This window comes from Acanthochromis polyacanthus, chromosome 10 (genome assembly GCF_021347895.1).
Source record: "Acanthochromis polyacanthus isolate Apoly-LR-REF ecotype Palm Island chromosome 10, KAUST_Apoly_ChrSc, whole genome shotgun sequence".
Classification (NCBI taxonomy): domain Eukaryota; kingdom Metazoa; phylum Chordata; class Actinopteri; family Pomacentridae; genus Acanthochromis; species Acanthochromis polyacanthus.
The window spans coordinates 18,299,236-18,322,492 of NC_067122.1; the positions used below are offsets into that span (position 1 = coordinate 18,299,236).

Consider the following 23,257-nt stretch of genomic DNA (forward strand, 5'->3'; position numbering starts at 1 on the left):
ATCATCGTAATAAAATCTTAACTAATGCTGTTATTGCTAAAGGTTAATCTGAATCTTTACTTGTATCTCAGAAGTATTATTAGGACAACAGTAGATCAGCTCCAAACTTAAAGTAAGATTGTGTAAAATGTGATTACATCGCATGGCTTCCGTCCCTTTTGTAGGTCTATGTGGCACATTTTGGTAAGTAGTTGTCATGTGATAAAGAAGAGGAGAGCTGCCATCTTTAGCTAACAGAAGGTGAGGCTGCACCCCTGAGGATACTAGACTGTCTAATGAATCTGTGCTCAGCTGACTAATATTTAGCCCTGACGCAGGACAGTTCACACACAGGAGCAAAAGTACCAAGAAGGAAATACAAATTTGAAACAAAGCAAGAGCTGGTGAGGAAACTGTGAGCGTCAGTGAAATGCTAAAGAGATTAATGTAGAACCTGGGGCATGTTTATGATATTATAATGAAAAACTGCATGACACAATGATCAATTAATGCGCATGCCATTCATCAGGTCCACTTAATGCTTTCATTTCCCTTTATTGATCCACTTAACAAGATATCAGGTCCCATCACAGTTCCGTCCTGCAAGACGAAACTCAACAAGTCACACAACATGACCGACCAGTGGGAAGAAAAAGAAAAAAAACACATTTCATTTCACCATCCACTGAGAAAACAAAGATGAAGGAAAATCAAAACTGCTGGATTAGTACAGTACACTATTTCCCGGCTAACTTTGGCAGCAGTGGCAGACGAGTGCATTATGATAGTGACATGTTAGAACACCCGCGAGAAATAATCACTGGACACGGATTCAAGTAACGTCTCTGCAAACAGAACGCGATTATAAAGCATACAATATGATGGACGGTAATGCAAGTGAAGACACAAGCTGTTTGGTTATTTTTGTTCCAGGTCAGAGTGTATAAAATACTGTACAATATTATTACTGCTGGTTTCCTTGGTGATGGATGCTGACAAATTACGCCGACAAAACCAGCGTACTGTACCTTTAAAAGACGCACGTGAGCAGCAACAGCCTTGTGGCCACTAAAGAATTTTTTAAAATTGTAACCTCCATCCTTCATTTAAAACAAAGCTGCTTTCAAACATCACAACAGCAGATGGTCATAGAATAAATCAGGCCAGAGTTTGCACAGTGAGTTATGTGAGCACAAAAACAGGCTGGGCACTGCCTCACACCCTCCCATCCATTTCTATTTAAGCAGTCGGCCGTTTTGTGTCCTCTCAGTCTCATCTTGAAGGCAGATATAAAAATTCTTTCAGTATGTGTGCTACTGGCAAAATGACGCAGGGAGAGTGAGCTTCTTCTTCTGTGTTCCCACACAGATTCTTCTCTTCAGGGGTGCGTTAGCGATATGAGCCCCATATCAACTAGCTGAGTTGACTTGTGAGATTCTGTGGCTTTGTTCATTTTAAGCTCTTTGAATCAACAAAATGCAAAGTATAAAAAAGTCTGTGCCTTCTTCTGCGCATGCTTACCCCAAAAATGTCCCTTCGGTGCCACTGGAACCTCATTTAGACACCGTGGCTCTGTTCAGACCTGGCATTATCATGCATCTTTGGAGATCCAGTCACAAATGGACAACTTGTTTGTGTCATTTCACACCTCCATGAACATCTCCTGTCACCACACATAATCACATTTCTGCTTGTTAAAAAAATAAATACATATATTATTTTCATTTGCAATGACCAAGTGCATTGTTCTTTTGATTAAGAAGAAGAAATCACCATTTTGTCTGTTATCTTTTTAGTTGTCAGTCAACGCACTTTTCTATGATTCTGCTGGTGCATGAATGAGTACGTACTCCTACTGAGTGAGGACAGCAGTTGAGTAGGTGGTCACATAGACTCTGCTCAATTTATGTAGACATACACAGCCCAGACCACCTGCAATGTAGTCTTAGTGACTGGATCTTATTGTGTCTTCGAAGGATGATTCACTTCTGTGCTTAGGTGTCCATTTGTGATCAGATCACCCAATATTCATGTTAATTTATAATGTGACCACAGACATAGATATGAGCTAGAAAAGAGCAAAACCAAGTTCATTCTGAACAGAAAAACAAAGTCCTGAGTTGCTGTTGGCCGGTAAACCTTAGTGAACAGTGATAAAGGTCAATATATTTTCAATCTGACATTTTAGGTAAAGCTGTTTAGATACTGCTACATGTCAGTCCTTGGAGAATTGTATTTGTGCTGATTCCCAAGTGAGAGCATCATGGCTGAAAGGTGCCTTCACCTCACATTTTAAGATAAAAGATACTTGTGGTAAATTAAATGTTGGATCTTGCAGTTTTGGCCATTCTTTCCTTTGATTATGGCACCAAAATATGACGCAATTGGAACTGTGATTTACACCACAAAAGACATTTTGCGGTGTAAATGTACTGGTTCTCTTTTTCTTTCTCTGCCAATGTGTCTCCGCTAATGTGTTGGTTTCAGGTTGGCTGAAATAAAAAGCTCCCGGTGTACATGACAGAGCGTGGCGAGACATTTAGATGAAAGGAAGATGGAGGAGGAGCAGGTGATGGATGAGGGCTAAAGTCCATCATTATCAATTCTCAGTCAGGAAGCGGTGAGAGGCAGAAGTGCGACTTTATGTGTTAGGATGCCATAAGAGCTCTGTTTCTGGGAGGATTAAAAGTTTGTTTCTGGGTCATGTTGAGATCAAAGTACAGGCTTCAGATTTTAGTTATGCTCCACGTCATCAACAATAGGCGTGTTGTAACTCTGGAACAGAGGCTGCATGAAGAGGCCCAGCGTCCCGACCACACAAACACACACAAAGATCCACAGGAAGAGACGATCGATCACCATGGCCACGTATTTCCAGTCCTCAATGATCTGCAGAGAGGAAGAGAAGTTAGATGTTAAATACTGCCACTGTTTGGTTCATAGTGGACTCTAAAGTGGACTGATATTATTTAGGTGATTTAAATTCTCACATTTGATTGAATTTGATTTAGTAATTAGTTTTTCATATTCAATTTTGTGTCTGGTAATTATTTATATTTATTTATTTACTGATTAAAAAAACAGTCACATATTCGTGACATTTTTCTGAAAATATACATTGTACAAATTCACTCATTACTGAATTAAAGCTGCTCATTAAGGGTTCTGAGCGCGCACATTTGGCATTATAGCTTTTTAAAAAAAAGTATTATTGATGTTACTAATTTTGGTTTTCTCCTGGTGCTCCAACTTCCTCCCACAGTCCATAAATATGCTCAAAATAGTTGGTAACTTTAAATAGACCGTAGATATGAATGTGAGTGTGATTGTTTGTCTCTATATGTAGCCCTGTGACAGACTGGTGACCTGTCCAGTGTGTCCCCTGCCTTCACCCTAAGTCAGCTGGGATAGACTCCAGCCCCCCCGTGACCCTAATGAGAATTAAGCGATGTACAGATAATGGATAGATGGATGGATGTTGCTAATTTTCTTCATTATCAAAATCATGCAAAAATGTAATTTAAAAAGTATGAAATATGCACAAACAAGCAAAGTAAAGTCAAATTTACATAAAGTAATCCTTCACATTGAATAGACAGTACATACAGCTAAAGCAAACTGTATATTTACAGTTAAAATCTGTATCTAAAGAATTTAAAATTGGTCAAATTGTGTCATTGCAGTTGTAAATAGTTAGGAATGTATTTCTAGTATTTCCACTTTGTTAGTGGAACAACTTTCCCAAGATCCAAAGTGCAACATTTAGTGTTTGGAAGTAAATCTTAATGTTAGCATGCTAACTTGTTGATGTTCAGCAACACGCTGTGGAATATTTTCTATGTTCACCATCTTAGTTTAGCAAATGTTGTACTTTTGCATGTTTTATTAGGTCATTCAACAAAGTACTAGGAAAAGCAGTGTGGGATCATGGGACTCAGAAAAAATCTATCAATGTCTGTACAAGGTCTCATGTCAATCCTTTCACTATCTTTAAGTCAGTATCAAAGCAATGTGCCGACAGGCAGGCCATCTTTGCTATTCATAGAGTCATATGAAATGTGAAAAGGCATATTCTTGAAATGGCAATGCTGCCACAAATGTCATTAAAAGCCCTTTTAAAACAAAAATTGCTTATATGACAATTAAATAATTTACCGTATGAGAAAAAAAAACACAAGTGGACTCTATGTCATGGCTCACTTTGTTTAGGTTCACCCAGGCAATTTCATGTTTTCTGTGAAAATTCACATTTTTATTCATGTGCTAATATAATTGCAAAAAGATTTTCTAATAATCAATTAGCCTTTCAACACCATTAGCTAACATAATGTAGCATTAGAACACAGGAGTGATGGTTGCTGGAAAAGGGTCTCTACCCCTATGTAGATATTCCTTTAAAAATCAGACTGCATTTCTGATTAATTTAATCTAGTCTACATTGTAAAATAAATGATTTTCTTTCAGAAATAAGCACATTTCTAAGTGACCCCAAACTTTTGAATGACAGTGTATATGCAGATACTTCCTCCAGATACGTACCCCCTCATCATCATCCTCGGTTTTCATCTTGTCAGCGATGTAGCGTACTCCATCCACTGCATCCTCCACATCTATGTTATACTTGAGCGTCATCCTCCTCCTGAACTCCGTGTTCTCAGACAAGTCACTGATCCTCCAGCCGTAGCGTTTGGCTGAGTCTTCATTGACAAAGAAGGACGAGGAGGAATCTGCCATTCCTGCAGAGCTTCCAATCCCACCATCTGCTCCACACAGCTTCTGGTTTTGCTTCTGGTGTTTTTTCCGGAACCGCTCGCGAATGTTGGACTTTCCGGGTCTCCGCATGAAGAGGAAAGAGGGGAGCCGGTACAGGAAGACTTGCTTGACCCAAGGAGGCATGGTGTGTGTGCTGGGGGACCGATGGTGCACATTGAGCACACAAACGCTGGTGACGATGGAGAAGGTGACCAGCACCATCGTAAACATTAGGTACTTCCCAATCAGAGGCACTGCTAGAGATGTGGGTGGCACAATCTTTGAGATAAGGAGTAAAAACACAGTCAGGGCCAGGAGCACTGAGATACAAAGAGTCATCTTCTCACCACAGTCTGATGGAAGGTAGAAGACCAGAATCGCTAAAGATGTGATCAGAATGCAGGGAATGATCAGATTGATGGTGTAGAACAGAGGTTTCCTCCTGATAATAAAGTCATAGGTGATATCCAGGTATCGGATATCATTGGGGTCTTCATTCTTGCGTCCAGGTAGTGAAACAATATCCCACTCGCCGCTGGGTTTGAAGTCATCACGTGAGGCATAATCGCTGAGGAGGATGAGATCGATCTCTGTGTGGTCGTAGGTCCATGAGCGAAACTTGAGGGTGCAGTTCTGCTGGTCAAAGGGGAAATCACGGACTTCGATTTTGCAGGCCGACTTGTAGATAGCTGGTGGGAGCCAGGCCACTTCACCGTTGTTGGAGACCACAGCGTTGGAGTAGAAGGAGACTTCATAGGTCCCATCAGCACTGAGGAAAAGTTAGGAGATCAAAAGAAAGGTGAAAGTAAAGTCAAACACTGACAGACAAGCTGATTACTGGAGCATCTATTAGATTCAACACTTCTACTACAACCATGCATGGTACCATGCATACATAAAAGTTTTTAAATGTAGGAACAGAGCAGATCTGAGCAAAACAGCAGCTTGTTTGCATTTCAAGGAGTCAGTTCAGGTGCTTCAAACACCCTTTGAGGATGCCCACTGGATATACTTACATAGATATTCACATAATATCCATCTTGGAGGAAACCCTGGGGCAGGAACAGAATGCACTGGGGAGATTATTCAATATGTCCTATGTAGTCGGGGAACACTTTGGGTTTCCCCTAAGGGCAGCTGAAGGAAATGTCTAGTCAAAGAAATCTGATTAATTGGCTTATATTGCCACCACCACAACCAAGTATGAGAAAATCAACAATAGAAGTTTCAAAGGACACTTGAAATAATACATATTTGTAGTTCAGACAGAGGCACTTGCATCAGTAATTGAACCAGAGTAACAACGATGACTCTTGTAAGAGAGTTTAACAGGTGATGTTGAAATGGGGTGAGCTTAGCAGAGTAACGATGTGATCAGACAACAGCATGAACAAATGCCAATACAGAAAGCTCAGGTTAACATACACAGTCCAGCAGCAACAGTTTAACCTGATTATACATATATATATATATATATATATATTTTTTTTTTTTTTTTTTTTTTTTTTTGCATAATGTTACTTCATCCAACAAAGCGCTGCATCGGCCAGTTAAACACAATTCTGCTTGTGCTCATGGTGCATTTATTTTCCTTACCTTGTCATCATCACAACAAAGCATTAAATGATTGCTGCCTTAATGAAACACCCGTGTGCCTACACTCACTGACCTCTGTGGGTCTGTTTTCAATCTGACGAACAGGGTAAAGTGTCAGGTTTAATGGCCACATCACACATTACTTGTTAGTTCATTCTGAAGTATACATGAGGCAGCTAATTAACATTATGCTTCATTAGAGTGTTCATTTACGGGTTCTTCCAAACCTCCTAATGTACTTAATAAGAACCACTGTGCTGCATGTCATGGGCTAAAATCTGATACATTTGTTAGATTCATGTTGGACTTGTGCAAAATCAGACTCAGTGCTGCAATGTTGTTTCAGGAGACAAAGAGTAGATTAATTTGCAGTTCAAGCTGATTGCATGTTGAGAAAAGGATTTCATGACTGTCACCGCACATCTGCACAGGTGACAAATGTTACAATTTGAATTCAAAGGAATGTGTTTAACATCTCAGTGGAGGAGCTCGGCCTGGGACTCATGTCAGCAACGAGACAACAACTGACCCCCCCAAGCTGCAAATCTGCTGAGACTGACTGTTTTTCTTCATCTCACCAAGGCTGCATGTGATGCATTATAAATAAGTGACCTATCAATTATAAAGTAGGTCAGGAATCCAACCATCACACTTGGTCTCTAATAGTTTGGGACTGCTGATGTGTATGCAGACTAATTAAAAATGCAGAGGCCCCACCTGCTCACTGTGACCTCTGCTCTCCCAGACGTCAACCTGAAGTCTCAAAGTAATGCTGATCATCACCTATCATTTTGCCTCCTAACCCGACGCACTCTTCATGTCTTCTTTAGCTGACCAGCAATCTGTGTTGGTAAAAGTTTAATGCCGACAAGCCCTGTAAACGGTGCGGTGACTCTGCTGACCAAAACACGGAAGCAACAAACCAGACAGCCATGTGTCCGTCACATTATCTCAGTCACACTTACAAAAGTACGTAATTTTTCTCGGACGCAGCAGCTGAGAAAAACAATCAAGTTAAAATGTTACTTTTTCTGAATTCTTTAGGGGCTTCTCACCCATGCTGGCTTAAAATCTGACATACAAAGTTCATTCTTGAAACACCATCTGCTGAAGAAAATCGTGCGTCATGACTGAAAGCTCTAAAGCAGCTGCTAGAGGGATCTTGCGGTTAGACCTGATTCAGTGCGACAAATGATTGCTCTGATTCAGACCATTTCATAAGTTCAGGTGGAACTTTAACAGTGGTAAATCTCAGCAGGGAGAGGGAAAAAAAAACACAGCAGCTTGCATCTCGTCTCTCATTATCACTCCTGAGATGCCCTTGAGAAAAGGACCCCAAGCCCCAACTGCTCAGTGGCCAGCAGATCAGACTGCGGTTGTAGCGAGCAGCTTTAGATATGAGTGTCCATTAGTGTGTGTGTGTTTACTGCAAAAGACAGCCTGGCTCTCAATGAAACTTTCCTAAAAGACAAAGAGTTTTTGGTCTTATTGTTTCTGATCTACAGGCTAACAGTTTTGACAGTGATATATAACAATTTGAATACAAATGCTGACAAATTATTATATTAGATGTGCAACTGTTCTGTGCTCTGACACAACTCCTGCAATGAAACACGATTCCCACGGTGACAATTAAGCGTTAACGCCGTACAAGAAACTAGCAGATGGAAAGGAGGCGCAGGTGTTGATCTCTGTGGGTGACAGATGAGATGAAGTCCAGGAGCCTTCGTGTCTGTCGGCTAACACTCCAGTGAATAGAAGCAATGAGCTAATTTCTCTTTGACTTCACTTTATACAGCACTGACATTCTGCTGTATTGATTTTGCCCTGCAGTCATTTTGTACACTAAGAGGATTTGTTGAACTGCACTGAAATATTCTCACATGAATATTTTGTACATTCCTGTTCAATCTGCAAAAACACACAGTACCACACAGAGATGTCATGTTGTCCAGCATCTATATAGTGTTTAGACGCACTGTGAGGGTCTGATAGGTGACTGATGTCGATTTATACATTCAATTTAAAGGCCATGACATAATGCTATGTGCATATTACATGATTCCATGCAGAAGAACAGTGTAGGCATGAATCTTAAACATTGTTATCCTCTGTGTTTTTCACTCTGTATGCGCTCCTACGTTCAGCTAGGTATGTAACGGTAGAAAAAGCACCACCTGAAGTCAGTATAATCACAGCTAATGTTGACTGGAAGCCTAATTGTGTTTAAATTACTGCGAGCTGAAATAAAAAAAAACAAAGAGATGAGGTTGAGTTTTGGCAGACAGATTGTAGTTGATATGACAAGTTTTTCTTCAAGTGGAGTTGTGAATTAGTATTTTCGTAAGGGTACCAATAGCCAAAGTTTGGACAAAATGTGTGAAAAGTGGTGACCAATGGGATTAACGTTTAAAAGAAACAGGGAAGGATGAAAATTCTGTTCATGTTTTTGTCATACAAAATTACATTTACTGAAGTATTGTACCGAAGTATAATTTTTAGGCACTTGCACTTTACTTGATATTTTTTTAATGATCGTTCATACTTCCACTCCACCATATTATAGAAATATTGTACTTTTTCCTCCACTGCATTTATTTAACAGCTTGAGTTACATTTTAAGATGATTTAAGATTTTGCACAATAGATGACATTAAAAGCAATTAAAATGCAACACATTGTTTAAAAAAAACACTGTTTTTTTTTTTTTTTTACCATTTTTGTATCTCATGTCTTACAAACAGCAGTCAAGTTGTTAACAACTCTACCAAAAATTATTTTCCCTCTAAACTTCTCACGTGGTTTCATTTAAACAAATGTTCAAATGATCTAATATCACGCCAAAAATCACGGATTTGAGAAAACATCCAAAAAGTGAAAAACCACCTATCATAAACTTTGTTTTTCCTTACCTTCTGCTTCCCTGTACATATAGCTGTAAATAAAGTAGCTCAAACTTGCTCTACGTGCAGCAGCTACGCCAGTAACCTGCTGCTGACACACACAATGTAACAATGTCAGATATAATAACACATGATTCATAGGGATCACACCAGGACTTTTCCTTTGCTATTTTAACTACATTTTGCTTCTTCCACCTCTTCATGTTTGACACTGTGTCTACATTAACCCTGTTTTAATTTATCCATCTGGTAGATTTTAAATCTCGTTTTCTCTCCATCCTGCCTCCCGTGCAAAGACTGTAATTTCTCTGACCTTAAAAGACCAATCATTATCCCGAGGCTGTCTGCAGACGCTTCAGACAGTGTTAACAAAACAGTTTTGGTAGCATGTATTATCCCAAAAGGTGGCAGGTGGGATTAAAAAAAGAGATAAGAGGATGAATGGAATAAGAGGATAGGATGACAAACCTTTTAGGAAAATGGAGCTTTTGAAACTATTACTGTGAAGTTTCACTACTTTCATCAGTTGAACACACACACACACACACACACACACACACACTTTTTGTTTTTCTATACCGGTGGGGACTTACCATTGACTCCCATTCATATCTAACTCCTAACCCTTACCCTAACCCTAACCTTAACCATCACCAAATCAATGCCTAACCCTAAACAAACGTTTTTGCACTTTTACATTTTTTATTAACAACAATATGGCCAAGAAAACGGTGTTGCCACCCGTGGGGACCTCATTTTAGGTCCCCACCGTAAGACAAGTCCCCACCTTTATAGCAAATAGTCAGGTCAAAGTCCCCACTGGTATAGCAGAAACAAGTACACACACACACACACACACACACACACACACACACACACACACACACACATACATTGTGTTTGTCACACAGCAGACATACTTGTTATAGAGAACGATGTCTGGCAGCCAGATGTGTTGTGTCGGGAGTCGGATTTTCTTGATTCCTTCATACTCTTCCGGATCCCACATTAATCTGTAGTCGTTCCACACCTGAGGTAGAAGTCCACAAATATAGTATTTGAATGTATGAATCACAAACAAATATGATTACAAGTAAAAAATGACGGGTCCAAAATAAAATAGATGCACTCAGAAATCATATATAAAATTGTTGGCTCATGCATGTGAAGATAAAGACTGGTTTTGTATTTAAAACTGCAGCACACTGAAGTCTTTTCCTCACATACGATAAGGTGACCTTACCAGTGAACTCAGTAAATGTCCTTGCATGTTTTTCTTCAAACTGCTGCACCACTACAAACCTAAATGTACATGACTGTGTGTTTTTGCAAGTGAGTGACAATGATTAATTCGAATCAGCCACTCAGAGGCAGTGTTTTCACATGGCCAGACCTTCACATAGAGACTCACAAGAGGATGTTTCTGGACACAAACCTGAGAGAGCCAGCAGTTGGTGGTCATGATCTGCTCCCTCTCATTCTGAAACAGAAACATGCAGTTCAGGCAGTGACTCCGCTTACAAGTAACAACTACGTACACGTTTAGTTTTAGATTCCCGACAACACAGCTAGAGTTTTTTTTTCCTTCCCAATAATGTTCTGCAAAGTTCTGCTAATGTTTTCAGCAGGAAGTTTTCTTTTAGTGGTTCTTAAAGATATATAACGAAAGATGTTCTAAAACTGTTTTGGAGATAAGATTGTTGGGTTGCTACACCTTGACATTCTCAAAACTACATGTTGCACTGAGAACATTGCTCTTTTGTTGTCATGGAACACTGTGGGAAGGTTTTATAGATTCTCAAGATGTGCTCCTTGACAGCATCCCCAAAACATCCTCAGAACTTTACAGGCAGAATGTTCCATTTTTGGTAATATATCACATTACATGAACGTCTTACAAAGAACATTCTGTCATCTGAGGTCTCAATAGCATCTTGAAAATGTTTCTAAATGTTATATAGAGAACATCCTTCCTTAGTGTTCCTTTGAAAGTAAATACTACAGTCAGGTCCGTACATTTTTGGACACTGACACTGTTTTCAGCATTTCGGCTCTGTACACCATCACATCTGCATCACCACGCACCAAAGCCAGCATCTGGTGATGTCTGTGGGTTCCAGACTTCAGGCTGCCATTAACTGCAAAGGAATTCTAGCCAAATATTGAAAGTGACAATTTGATTTGTGATTATGTTAGTTTATCCGAGTTGAGTTGTAATTCATGCACCGTTCACCTGATTTGGATGCAAATGCCCTCAAATAAAAGCTGAAATTCTGCACTTGAAACACGTCTTGATTGTTTCATTTAACCGTGGTGATGTACAGAGCTGAAAATGCTGAAAATTGTGTCATTTTCCAAGAAATTATGGACCTGACTATATAAAGTGGTTCTTCAAAAAAGGCAAAATGTTTGAGCCTTAATATATGTAATTACAGGAACATTATAAAACATTCTTTATAAAGACACATTCTGTCATCTGAGGTCATGTTGGTTTGAGAACGTTCCTCCTTTGCTATCATGTAACATTGTGAGGAAAGTTTTATGATGTTGGAACGTTTCTTGTCAGATGGGAACAGCATATGTGGTTTTGAATAAAGTGTGTTTGCGTGCATGTGCGTGTGTCCTCACCACGTTGATCAGCTGAGCTAGAGACACCTGGATGTAAATGGTGACCTGCTGGCTGTTGTTGACAGCTGGTCTGATCAGCTTATTGTAGCGCTCCGGTGACAACAGGTGACTCACCAGCCGCTCCTCCACCTCCGCACACAAGGCAGCTGCGCACACACACACACAAACACACACAGAAAAAAACAACGCATTTTGAAATGAACTGCATCATTCTCTGCGTCAGAATGTGTATTATGTAATATCCCGTTCATGTGTTTGGGGTCAAGTGAGATGGGGTGTGAATGTGTTCCAATCATATAAAAGCTCGAGTCAGGTTTTAGCTTTAAAAGTGTCATTCTACGACTATTTTTAGTCGCTCCTGGCTGAACACTGTCAGCTTGACATATTGTCGCATTCATGTTTTGATCGTACTTTTGGGGGCCTTAAAATCCACTCAAGTCAGCCTCGAATTGAATTTGTAGGTCAGAGACACTGGGAGTTTCAGACAGCTGTGATGTGTTAGACAAATGTCACTATGATCCAATATTAACACTGGTTCTTTATATTAATACTTCAGTACTTGAGTATGTACTCTGGTTTCATTTGTCTCTCTATAGATCTCTAAAATGTAATCATATTTTATATATTATATTTTTACTCACTGTTGGCTCATTTTTCACTGCAATATAAAGTTCTGTAACTCCACTGAAACTCTAAAATGTTTTTCTGTGCCAAATAACAGTCAGCAGGCCATAAATCTTTAAAAAAAAGACAAAACAAGGGTTATATTTTGTTATTTATTTCAAAGAATAAAAAAGGAATCAAAACATAACACATTTTTGTGAGCACAGGTGTTACCAATAATGAAAAGATTGTGACTCTAAATACTATTTATATTTTGCTTATTAATTAAACTTTGAATTTGTTTCTAGACTCTTCTCTTATCTGCTCTGTGTAAGTACAGCCTGAAGTGCAGCCAAATTTTAAAAAGTCCCTGCATTTTTGTTACTGGTAACTGCTGATTGTAGCTGAGTTACTAATAGCTTCCCAGTTGTGCTAAGCTGTGCAGAATTTTTAGTTTGTTTTTTTTGTGTTCAGTGCAAATGATTAGTTTTTAGTGAATTTTTAAATGAGGCATGTATAGACTTGATGTTGATGAAATGTCATGATTTTAAGCTTAAATTTTAAACTCTCAGAAAATTGAAAATGCAATCAGTTTTTGTAGTTTTTGCTGATAAATGGCGATTTTTTTTAACAGATTCCTTATAAATCCACCAGTAGGAGTTATGGCTGAGAGGATTAAATGGTACCAATAATTACACTTGATAATTAACTCTGACAAGAAATTAGCTGCGATTTTAATCACAGTAGAGGAAGAAGGATTTTGTTTTTCCTCTTGGTTGTTTCTACTGCAAACCGTGAAAACCTTAGGGGAACTACTCCGACTTCTGTTACATAAGGCTAAAATATCTTCTGGTCATTATATAATCTCATTCTGCTGGACGCCTTTCCAAAAATGTCAAACTACAGTGTCTACAACTGCCTCAAAAAAATCCTGACATTCCTAATTTCATCATGTCATTGGAGCGAGCGTTGGGACGATGCACTTAAATCGGGTTTACACAGGAAGTTGAAGATGCTTCACGTCTCTTAAGCGATTAGATAAGGTGAACTGGGGCCACATGAGAGAGCTCTCTACATGTTAAATGAGTGTAAGCCTGTTTGTGAACCATGAATTTATTGCAATCTACGGTTCAGCTTTACAGCCACACAGTCTCATGGCAGCAATCGTACCGTTTCCTCGTTAAGGTTTAAGTGACACTGATGTCAAAACAAATTCCATGAGTGGATGATGAATAGAGCATCATTGGAGGAATAAACGGGTGTTGTTGAACAGTTCATTCATTGAACATCTCCAGCCTCATTTGGAGCATTGCATTCCGGTGTGGTTTCTATGGAAAGAGTAAATAAAAGCTCTTGAAAACATGACATAAAACCTGAGAAAAATCCTATCATCAGCTTCTTGGTCAGCTTCCTGATCAATGATGACTTACTCTTGATTCCCATTTCTGCTAAATGGGATCATAATGAGAAAACTCACACTAACAGAAGCACACACACACACACACACACACACACACACACGTGCCCAGGGCTCTAGTTGGTGAAGCGATGTTTAAATCTCGTGCTGTGAGGTCTCACCAATTAGGTGCTGTAGTGATGTTGCAATGAATGTGTAATGAGAGCAATGAGAGTAATGTGTGTGTATGCATGTGTGTGTGAGACAGAGGGAATGAGCTTTTCATGCCTCTGCACTCACAAAGAGATCAGATGTAATGCTGTGTTTAGTGACAGTCCAGCACACACACACGTTTTATACCTGCCTCCGCCTAACATAATATACGCTGCATGCTGCTTATTGCATGTTAACATTACATGCAATATACACTTCATATGACAGTAATGAGTCACATTTTAACAGAAAAGCATACAGTGAGACAGTGTACCACCGCAGGGCTGATTTCAACCATGTAATCGACACAGAGCGATGTCTGACTGGGTCACAGAGCATCAACAACAGTGAGTGGTTTAAAACACGGACCATGCCAGACTTCAGCACATTTTTAAACGCTTTTTGCAAAGCCACAACCTGTTTGCTTATAGTTGAAATTTTCTGCTCTTCTGATGCAACACACATTAAGAAATGTAAATCTTTAGATGGATTTCTCATCACCAAGTTGTTCTACATTACTTTTGACTACAATATGCTTAGGACAGTGGAGATAGACACCGGAAATGTGGTTAGAAGAGTGAGGGAATGACATGCAGTAAATGGATTCAAACCCATGACCGCTGCGTCAGGGAATATAGCCCCTGTTTGTGGGTCACCCGCTCATCCAGCTGAGCTCTCTGGGTGCTCAGTAGACTGTTCTTTTCCCCTCCAGATTTGTCTCGTACCTGCTTCTAACATTTCTTGGAATGTTTTTCTTCTTGTCTGTTTTTATTTGTGAGGCACAAACAAAGCTGTCACAAAAGCCTCCCAGAAATCAAACAACATCAAATTTTCTTGACATGACTGTTGGCTATGGTTTCCCTGCTCACAAGGTAGTACAAACTGAGGACAGGAGGGGCAAAGATAGACAAGAGAGCAGCCCGTTGCATAAGAGGTCGATACTGTGTAAATCTCAGCCGAAAGCACCGTAATTCTCCATCTTCTCAATACGTTGCTTAATCTCATGATTATCTAAACTTGAACAAAGAACCAGTAAACAACCCTGTCTCACAAAAATTACATTCCTATACAGCTAAACTGCATTTTCATGTATGTTTTAATAAAAAACAATGCAAGGTAAGACACTGACATTGTAGGAAACATTTTTACATTTAAAGAGTCACAAAGTCCACATTAGGAGGTGGAGGCATGAGTCATGAAAAAGAACTTTAACCCAAGGGACTCAGGTTTGTGTCCTGTGTAGAACCAACTTTCTTAGAAATGTGGGATTTGTTTAATTTTTCATTTGCTGTTTAGTATAGGATTAGTTGTGCCGATGTCTTACGTGAGGGATGATACGATTAGGAGTGAAGTCTGTTTTGAGTCGGTCATCCAGACCTCAGTGGACATAGAGATAATTGGGTTCTGCTGCTTGTTCCAGGCCGAGGTGTGTTTACCTTGAAACAACACAGTATTTGAAGGTGATCTGACCCTAACATGTCAGCAAAAAAAGGGGAAACTTATGCAGCTTTTCCAGCGTTATCCATCCTCTAATTGCCTTAAATCATCTAGTGTGTAAAGTATGACCTCATCCTCACCCAGTATGCAACTGCTATCTAATGTCTGTGTCCTTGTTTAACATCGTTTACCATTTCCAGTAGAATAATCTGTATATAGTGCACAGTATCAGATAGTCAGCTCATTCATGATAAACAGGTGCGCAAACAATCCTGCACTGACATCAGCACTAAAGTAGAGTCCAAACATCTCAAAGTTGTGCAGTTGGTAGCTTTGGACATCCATATAGTGTTTGTTTTGGCACTTGCATATACACCCAGCTGTCTTATCAATATCCATTCAAGAGGACAATGTGTTTTGAGACGTGTCAGGATGAAAGTGAAAATAAGAGGCTGTGAGCTTTAAAGGCAGGTGCAGGAAGGAGAGACAAACTCTACACTTGGTCAGTCTAGATTAACCTCCAGCAGGCTCTGATGTGAGGAGGAGACAGGAGAAGTGTCCAGCATCGGAGCAGCTATGACGTGACACTAAACCCAAAGGGGTAAACGTCCTGAGAGACAGAGAGCTCCGTCTGCCAGAATAAGAGAGAGAGAAGAGGCAGAGGCACATGTAAGAAGACAATAGATGCACACAAACCCACCACAGTAAACAATGGCAACATCCAAGTGAGACAAAACAATTTCCAGATTAGTGTAATCATCTGATGAAATGGAATAGGATCATGTCATATTATGGTGATGATTCATGGGGAATGACAGACAGCGATTCATAAATTTGCTTAATGGGATTACAGTGTGGCAGCAATCCATTGTTTAAACGTGATAAGAGTGCAAACTGCTACATGACGGTCTGCTGATTTCTTGTTCTAATTAAAAGGTTTTTAGATTCTGGGAGTTGAGACCACATTTTGTCTAAATCCTGTTGGGTTTGCTCATTGTTGGTTTTTCAGCTTTGTTTGTCCGTCTGCTTTGGTTAATTGGATTAAAACCCTCTTAATGAGCAAAGGACATAATACCCCAGAACACTGACAAACACATGAATTCCCACTAAACTGACTTTGAGGAGCCTGATTAGCAGTTTAGCGAACTATAATTGACACTTATGTAACTACAATGATGCAACCGAGGATCAAAGAAGGAATATACTCTAATTAAGCTTTGACTAAAGAACCAGTACTCCAGTTTTACACATTAAGCGCCGGTTACACATCATGAGGGCTTGTAGTCAGCTTGTGTAAAAGCTGTGTAATGTAATTTGTGACCCTGATCCCGTGTGATGTCAAAGTTTGAGGGATATGGCTATTTAGCAGAGGAAAGTCAAACAAGATTGAATTGGATCAAGAGTTTTCTCTGCCTCTAATGCATCTGTCTCTTACTGTACACAAGTGTAAAACTAAATCATTTCTTTATTCTCTGTGAAATTTTCGGTAGGTTCGTAGAAGTGAATAGCCAGTGATATCCAAAAAGATTTTAAAAATAAAAATAAAACTAAGATATTAGTGATAATACACAAAATTCAAACACGTCCACAAACTTACATCGAGTATATGCATCATACACATGCAAGAAAACTAGTTTTGTACAAAATCTTAATTGAGAGATTGTTATGGAGGAATTAAATAGATGCAGTTTACCTTTAACCCTTTGACACCTGAATTTATTTACAATTAAAGAAAAAAAACATTTTTGTGTTGTTTTTTTTTGCTTTCTAGCTCATGCTAAAATAAGTGGAGATTGTTAATTTATCTGTTACACATAGAACACAGATACATAGATGTATTATTATGATAATAACAGATATATAATAACTGCGTCTCACTCCGACCGGTCCTACGAGAAACCAGTGCTTGCAAAAGGTTCTGAGGTACATATTGAATATGCACAAACCGGAATGGATACACTATCTCAGTTGCAGTCTGAATGAAAGTGGTATGTTTCAAATTTGTGACAATAGGCATCAAGGGGTTAAAATACACATTGTGGCAATCACCAAAATACTTGGTACTAAATATTAAACCTGATTTAGGCTTTTTTTCTGTTTGGGTGAGGATATTCTTTCTTTTGGATGAGTGAACTTTGAGTATCTTCTTTTTTCTTTGAGTTGTGTGATCACTGGAATAATCCAGAGTTGGTCATTTTGAGTTGACTGAAATAGATATTTGATAATTCCAAAGAACTATTAAAGAAAACCCAAATTACTTTTTTTTATTTTTGGACTGGAGTAATTTCGAGTTGAACAGTGGATTGGTGGTGAGCACTATGGCCACACAGTTAGATGATCCCTCAATTTGCACCGCGGACTAGACCTGGGATCTTTCTGTGTGAAGTTTGCATGTTCTGGTTTTCTCCAGGTTCTCCAGAGTCAAAAAAAGGTTGAGGTTAACTGGTGATTCTAAATTGTCCGTAGGTGTGAATGTGAGTGGGATTGTTTGTGTCTATATGCAGCCCAGTGACAGACTGGTGACCTGTCCTTCACACTAAGTCATCTGGGATCCAGCCCACCCGTGACCCTAAGGAGGATTAAGCAGTGTATAGATAATGGATGGATGGAGTATTTTCTTAAAGTTTTTTGCTGATAATTATTGGTATTTGGTATTTGATGTTTGTTGATGTGTTCACTTTGAGTAACCTTTGTTTTACATTATGTAAAGTTAACACAGGCAGGGCTGGTGTAAAAAACATTGATCCTTTGTGGGGTTTGACTTTTCACCTGAAAATAATTTAAGTTTATAATTGTATGACCCTGTACTGTGGTTCCTCATGTAGTTGCTCTTCCCCAACTGCTCTCTGACTTCTGCCCGACAGAAATAAGAGATGTCATATTGCCTTAAAAATGTAAAGGGGGCAGTGTAAAAATAAACCCAGCACAAAAAATTAATAAACTGGGGAAAGACAGTTTACTCCATGTGAGCAGAGAAGAGCACTGAAGCCGGTGAAGAGGCGCAGTATGGATTGTATAGAGTGATGTAAGGTGCTGGGTTTGACAGTAAAATGTTAGAACGGTAGATGAGGCTAAAATGAGATGTGTATGAGGCTGATGCAAATAGAGACGGAGCATTAGGGGAGTCTACCAGCAGGTCTCATCACACATGTATGCACACACACCACACACACACTCCTGTCCGCTTCACTGCACTCTCCACACCTCAATAATTCATCGGCGCTAAAATAAAAATGCCATCATCTTACTTGCGCAGAGACTCAAACACAATCAGAGATTATTCTCCAGGTCTTTCTCGCCCACATAAAGTCAACACAGTGTCCATCACAACGTAAAGATGGTGCAAAATCAAACAAAAAGATGAACCTTTCAGACATGCTGCTGTGTTTGACTGATGCAGATGGATGGATAGTCTGTGTCATCAGTGAAGAGCAAAGAGAGAGAAAAAAAAACAACAATTCTGCATCCTCTAGCTTTCTTTTTAGGGAAGTGAATTATTCAGTGGGTTACCATCTGGGGTGGCCTTTCTGAGGCCAAAACAATTTAGGCTTCAGCTGTCTTTGGCTTCACTCGGTGCACTGCCCAAATCAGTCATGCTAAAAAAGACAACCCATGTGCCATTCATATGCATCCACAGCCACGTGGTTGAGGGAGAAAATTTGTCATTGTGAATCTGCCGCCTGAGATTTATAGCTTTTCAGCATCTCGTGGGATTTCTGTTGGTTGTTTTTGCCCCAAACTTTTCCTCTTCACAGACGTGCCTTCTGTCTTAAAAAAAGAAAAAAAAACTATCCTCTTAATACAATTTTATTTTATCTGCCACAAACTCTCCCTCATGTGTTTCCGTCCTGCTTTGCTCTTTTCTTTTCCGAGCAGGAACATGTGCAGCTTTAGGAAAGAACGGCAAACAACGGATGCCGGAAAAGTTCTCAGATCCCTCAGTGTCACTTTTACATGTAACCACTGCTGAGGTTTTATGAACTCACTGATCTCTCTGTTCATCTGACCGCGTCATGCAGCATCCAAACAAGTGTGCCAACGTAATGACTAACAGTTTACTATGAAGCATTGACTCACAGGGCCCTGCTGACTGGACGCACATCTGCAGTTACACACATACACACACGAACAGCAGTTTATTAAACAACGAGAAATAACAACTTTACAATAACCCCAGGACAAAACTTTGAGTTGCATATTTGTGCACACCCACATGCAAAGTTTCACCTGGGGGCTACAGCGAAGCAGTCAGGGGTTGAGAGGGGGGGGTTCGTGCAACATGCTAAATACAGATAGTGTGTGACCCTGTCTTGCACTTAGTGGCATTTCACAAGAGCTTAATAAGGAGAACATCTCAGTGGGTATAGCCAGAGCACCACACTAGCACATTCACCACAATACACAGCTGATACAGAGGGAGAGACAGAGCGCAGGAGACAGATGTAGAACCGAATATGTCAGATGAGCATCAAAGTAGGGAGAAAATGGTGAAAATATGCAGTGAGACAGGACAATGTGGTGTGCAGGAGCAGACAGTGGCTGGCACAGAGAGTGAAAAGGGTAGTGAAACCAACAGTAGACAGAATGAGACAAGGAGCAAATATATCCCAGCTGAGTGGTTGACTGGGTTTAGCCCTTTTACAGTCACAGTCAGGGGGTAGTTTAGGATAGGAGGAACGAAGCCACAGACATGCAACTCCTTGATTATGGACAGAGCACAGGTGACACGGAAAAGTCACAGAAAAGAGACAAAGTTGGCTCTATGAACTTGGTGTTTAACTGTTTTAATAACAAATCCACCTTTCTAGTGCTTGGTTTTTTTAGATACAGTTAAATGAAGGTTCCCATCTGTTGTGGGTCATTTTAAGCTTTACGTTTCTTATAAATTTAGCTATTGAGCCTTATTCTTTAATATTTTGTCTGGGATAACACTATTACAGTTTAAAACCTCCTAGCTCATGGTAGCGAGGATGAAAATCATCCCTAATCAGTGATTTATTTACACCGATTTAGTTGTGACGTCCAGGAACATTCATCTTTAGAACGTAAAAAGTTGTTCCCCTTCACAATTCTAAATCTAAAGAACAATAATGATCAGCTTTCTGGACAAAATTTAGTCCTGTTTTACCAGGGCAAAGACAAACATATTAACTTAACTGTATCGCCATCAAAACACTCACTGACACTGTGGAACCAAAGACCTGGTCTTTGTCATGTTTATTCCTGTGCAGAAAGATCCCATTTCAGCACCTTGGACAGCTCCTGCCTGAATATTCCCCTCCAGCCTCATTCACAATCAGAGACAGCTGCTCATAAGTTGCTTCATTTGATAGAAAAACAACAGAAATTGCTTCTACTGAGTATCACCTGACATAAGTGCAGCACGTCAAAGGTTCACTGTGAGCAAACAGTCCATTTAGATTGTTGCTATTAATATCAAATGGTCCTGGTGCACCACTGCAGGCAGTAAGACGCAGCAAGGTCCCACAGAAAGCCCATCGTGAGGTTTCATGTAGATTAAAAGCCCTAATTGTGTCTCCAGTTAGAGCCCCATTTATGCCACTGTTTAATGAGTGAGAAGAAAACCATTTGCTGTGTAAATCAGAGGTCAGGACAGAAGGGAAATGTGCGTGATAGCAGCACGCCTTTCACAAATTTCACACCCCTTGTCCAAATTTCAGGATGATTGCGCTGGCTTGATGTGTAAATAGGACCAAGTTGGTTAATTGAGGCGTGCAGAAAAATCACGTGCTGAAGTGTCTGACGCACGAAAACGCCACTACTGATCCCCACCGGCCTGCTTTCCAGCACAACCGAAGGGAAAGAGTGGCTTAAACGTTTACCAAAACAAATTAACAGAGGGTATTGTCCCGTAAGAGTTCCATTGTGGTCGTTTGGCAGCATTAAGCATTACTCTTCAGTATTATTCTAATAATTGGCATGCGTATGGATTAAACAGAGCGCGCCATGTTGCCATTGACTTCCAAAAATTGTGTGATTAACGCCCCAAAGTAGAAGCCCCCGTCCCGTACCGCGAGGATTTAAAAAGATTACTCACTTGCCACGGTGAGAACCAGGAGAGCCAACGCTGCTTTCACCGGGACTGCCATCGCTTCCTCCCCTCCAGTGCGACACACACACACACACACACACACTAAAACTTGCAGATGAAGAGTGTTTCTCGCCTTTTCTCTTGTTTGTAGTAAGTAATGTGTTAAAGAAAAAAGAAAAAAGAAGAAGACGGGACGGATTATAGCGGTTTCATTGCGAGGGATTCCGCAGATGAGAGTCGGTGGATGGAGCTTGGAGGCATCTAAAGGAGCACCGTCTGAGCCGTGAGATGAGGAGGCTGGATGCTTTCTGCCAGAGCGCACCGACTCCAGCGCTGCTCCTGGAGCTGTGATTGCGCGCAGCTGAAACCGGCTGTACGGAACAGAGTCGCCCCTTAATTCTTCCTTAGCGATGCAAACAAGGTTTTCCTGGGGAATTTGGGTCAGCAGTTAGTGGGGATACGCCAAGCCTGTTATCACCAAAGCGGCCATTCTTAAGATAAAAGATTTAAGCGCCCCGGTCCTCGCGTCGCCGTGCCCGCCCAGTGCGCTCCCCCACCGGGCGTCACTTGCTCTCTGCCGTCCTGATCGACACACTTTGACATGTGTGACAACAAAGAGGAAATGATAAGAGTTAGAAACCCCCCAGGGACGACATTTAGTACCCAGAAGCCACTGAAAGCAACCTTATCTCGTCCGTTTGAAAGAATCCGTTCAGTGAAATGTGGCTTCATCAGCGTTTGTGAAGCTCAACTTCAAGTGTTTTGCTTGAACTACAAGAAGAAAATTTTATCTGATTGAATTTCTCTAATCTACAAATTAAAGTCTATAATTCAGAGAGTGGAGCAGGTTCTTGGAAGCAGACTAAAGGCTTTGTTATCTGCATTGAGCACATTGTGGTCCAGCTGTTTGCTCCTCACTGAGAAATGGAGTGTGGAGATTAGCCATGTGGAGGTCATGACATTTTACATATTTAAAAAAGCAAGGAAACCTTTGGATCCTGACAGCCCGCCATTTGAAATAATAATGATTCAGTGAATGTGATATGTGGTTGGTCCCTTTGGGGTTTTTACACCTTTCAATATACAGGATCAGTCTGTGGAGCAGGTTGAAGTTTTTAACATTTGGGAACAGAGATTGACACCAACCTGTTGTTTGGGGATCATGCTGATTCAGTTTACAAAAAGCACAGCAGCGCCTTCACCTTCTGAGGAAACTGAAGACTTTTAATGTCAGCAGAGGCATTTTTAACCCTGGTTTATACCTCACTCATTGAATCCATCCTCACATTCAACATTTCATCCTGGTACAGCTCCCTCTCTGCTAAACACAAAACAAAACTCTCCTGTATTGTCAATCAGGCCAGAAAAACCATTGGTTCACCACAGACTCATATCTCTGAACTATTTAACCGCTCTGTGATCAGGAAAGTCACCCTGATCACAGAGGACCCCTCTCACTCCCTTCATCACTCCTTCCAGTTAGTGCCATCAGGTAGACGTTACAAAGTCCCAATGGCCCGCAAAAACATCTACAAAAAATCATTTTTCCCCATTGCAATAACCACCCTGAACAAAAAAAAAGACACTGAGCACTACATTTTTATTTATTTTTATCAGCTGCTCTTTCTTTTTAGCATTTCTTTTAGACATCTACTTGTGAGCTTGCGTTTTCAGTGTGTTTTTATGTGTTGTATTTTA

At 40.2% G+C, this 23,257-nt stretch overlaps 1 protein-coding gene across 1 annotated transcript; it reads right to left on the bottom strand.

Annotated features, from left to right (window-relative positions):
- Positions 1 to 509: 509 nt before the first annotated feature.
- On the bottom strand, positions 510 to 22,288 carry LOC110948184 (neuronal acetylcholine receptor subunit beta-2-like). The gene is made up of 6 exons (XM_022189607.2): positions 21,566 to 22,288; positions 11,859 to 12,004; positions 10,666 to 10,710; positions 10,151 to 10,260; positions 4,519 to 5,500; positions 510 to 2,868 (listed from the first exon to the last, which is right to left on the bottom strand). The coding sequence occupies exons 1-6, from the start codon at positions 21,615 to 21,617 to the stop codon at positions 2,713 to 2,715; spliced, it is 1,491 nt and encodes a 496-aa protein (XP_022045299.1). The 5' UTR covers positions 21,618 to 22,288; the 3' UTR covers positions 510 to 2,712.
- Positions 22,289 to 23,257: the final 969 nt, after the last annotated feature.

What these genes read in the sequence shown, in the direction of transcription:
- LOC110948184 (XM_022189607.2), bottom strand. Translation starts at nt 21,617, where the DNA reads ATGGCAGTCCCGGTGAAAGCAGCGTTGGCTCTCCTGGTTCTCACCGTG. An exon ending in TAGCTCAGCTGATCAACGTG is followed by an intron (nt 10,711 to 11,858) that starts GTGAGGACACAC and finishes TTTCTGTTTCAG; the next exon opens with AATGAGAGGGAGCAGATCAT. An exon ending in CCGAGGATGATGATGAGGGG is followed by an intron (nt 2,869 to 4,518) that starts GTACGTATCTGG and finishes TCCTCTCTGCAG; the next exon opens with ATCATTGAGGACTGGAAATA.